Source organism: Anopheles darlingi, chromosome 2, assembly GCF_943734745.1.
Source record: "Anopheles darlingi chromosome 2, idAnoDarlMG_H_01, whole genome shotgun sequence".
Lineage (NCBI taxonomy): Eukaryota > Metazoa > Arthropoda > Insecta > Diptera > Culicidae > Anopheles > Anopheles darlingi.
In genome coordinates this window covers 34,904,403-34,906,902 of record NC_064874.1, presented here as the reverse complement: position 1 = coordinate 34,906,902, position 2,500 = coordinate 34,904,403, and the positions used below count along the sequence as shown (strand labels likewise).

Here is a 2,500-nt window from a genome sequence, read left to right as displayed (position 1 = left end):
GAAAAGCTTGTGCGCTGAGCGGTTCCCCGTTGGCATCCAAACCGGGTATCTTAAAAATGCGTCCATCGTAAAGGACAATCACATGCGAAGGGCAAGGCCCTTCACGCTCCGTTTTGAAGTAGCTCTGCACGCGATCCATTTCAACACCAGGTAGTCGTACGGTATTATAAAGTCGGCGGTATAGATCGGCCGAGAAGATGACCCGCTTGTCGGCGCTGGCAATCGGTCGCAGCTTCTCCTGGCGTAGCAACTTCCAGAACACCATATTGTGGTGCAGACAGGTGGCGGAACTCTTCAGAAAGTTTTCCGGTATCACCTCCAGCCCGACCGTATCAAGTAGCAGTGGCTGCACCATGACACAGTACGGTATCAGCGGCAAACGCAGCGTACAGTAGGCGTAATCTTCCCACCATTTATCCACCTGCAATTGATAATTAATGTTAAAAGATAAGACGATGTTTAACTTACAGTATGTATGAGAAGTACTAAGCGATATGTTAGATGAGCGTGGAATTATGGAAAAGATTCCAAACGAATATTCATTACTCTATTGAAAAACCAACTCCCACAAAAGGATATTTGCAAAGCAGAATTACTACCTCTGTTCGTGTAAATCATTTTTGAAATTTCCTCAAATACAATTATCGGTTCGGAATAGCTGATATTTTATTTGCTATTACTTAATAGTAAACTCTAGAGAAGCCTTCGAGACATGATGTTACATTTTAGAGGGCCTGTGCCGCCTTAAGCTGCTGGAAGTGTTCACGGACGCGCTCGAGCAGCTCCGGGTTGTAGTGAGGGCGAGCACCACCGTGCTGCACCTGATCCGCAACAGCTGTAATTTCTTCGCGCAGTTCCGGGCTCAACATCGCAAGGAATCGCTCGAAATGGACAGCCTTCAGCTGACGGAAATGTTCGACAAACTTCTGGCGCAGCTCCTCGTCGGCTTGTGGTACACCTCCGTTGATCATCCAATTCCTCACCACACCATCAACACCTTCGCGCAGCTCGGGTGTAAGCAGACCAAGGAACTGACCATACTGTCGCTCAGCGAACTGGCGGACCCGCGGGTTCTCCATCAGCCCAAGCAGATGAGCACGGACACTTTCAAAGAATGCGGCCGATGGTTTGCGGTGCTCCTGGAAGGCGGCGACCAGCTCGTTACGGATATCTTCCGGAATGGCAGCGAGATGTTCGCGAATCTTTTCCTGCAAATCCGCCCGATTCGGACGCGGCAGTGCAGACACACTAGCCAGGACGGCTACTACGGCAAAGATTCCGGCTGCTGCTAGCTTCATAATGTTCGTTCACTTGGTTTTGCTTTGTATCGAACCACTGTTCTGTTCCTATCCCAGTGTTGCGGTACCTTTTTATACTCAGATTCGCGCTCCACTATCTCTTAGAACAAACAGGCTTTCATTAGATAAGTTTGTCTTGTCTTGTGCGTCTTGTCCAGTCACCACCAGGTGGGGACCGGTGTTTCCGCATGTGACTCATCAGCCAAACAAAACAAGTTGGTCAAAATAATAGAAAAAAAAAGAAATTGGAACATTGTTTTGCTTACTAGCATCTCGGGACAAACCGAAAAGGGGTCGGTTTTTCCCAGGCCGTCACATGGGCAACGAACATAAACAATTTTTAAGAGCAGATGGAATCACTGCTGTCCAATTTTTATCTAGTATCTTATCATGTACGGTCTACCTGTACCTTACGGGGGGAGTAGGAGCAAAATCAAAAGTCGCCCCGACCACCGTGGATAGCAATGATAGCATGAGTTGACCGCGATTCATACTGCCGAACGGTTAGTCACGAGTTGTTGTATCGGAACATAATGCGGTACCTATTGCTTGGCGTGCTTTTAGTCTACATAGTGTTCGGTCGAATCGATGCTGAAGAGACAACGCTTTCCGGGCCATCATTCGAAGACTGCCTCACGGAGTACGATCTGCGTTTGCCACTGGAGCAGCAGCGCCAGCAAATTTCTGCAAACTGCCAGGAAGCAGTGGAAATTCATCTTCCTTCGAACTCAAATATCCTCCAGTTCCTCAAACAGTTCGAAGGCCAAGGCATCGAAGAGCACGCTGAAACGGCCCTTAAAGCCGCTTTTGCCAGAATGCTTCAAAATGATGACGCTTCTAACAACGGGCCGGACGATCTCTTCGATCTGAATCATTCCGACATTCGCCAAAGCGATATACCGGATGGGCTTCCCCTCGAGTTACGCCGTGAAATTCTGCGCAACATGCTCCTAGGCCGACACTTTCGTCCAACTAAAGCGCTACGCCTGAAGCTTCAAGCTCATCGTCAACAGCTGCTCCGTTCCAAACACTATGCGGCTGCATATTGGATTGATCGTTTGCTTACGCAGTAGGCGCGTTGCTATCGGAAAAAAGCGACCCGAGTGAGAATCACCTTCCGACTACTGTTAATCTTTTGGAGGGTACGCGGTGAGTTAGCGTTTATATGGCTGGGGCTTTTATCTCTGCTTGGTCCAATATTT

General features: G+C 48.6%; 1 protein-coding gene across 1 annotated transcript in view; it reads right to left on the bottom strand.

Annotated features, from left to right (window-relative positions):
* LOC125948349 (peroxisomal carnitine O-octanoyltransferase) overlaps positions 1-2,500 on the bottom strand; it is a 4,753-nt gene that overhangs the window by 1,436 nt on the left and 817 nt on the right. The window contains exon 2 of the mRNA XM_049674310.1: positions 1-421. This exon is cut by the window's left edge and continues 512 nt beyond it. Coding sequence (XP_049530267.1) covers positions 1-421 — 421 coding nt within the window. The remainder of the gene's footprint in view (positions 422-2,500) is intronic.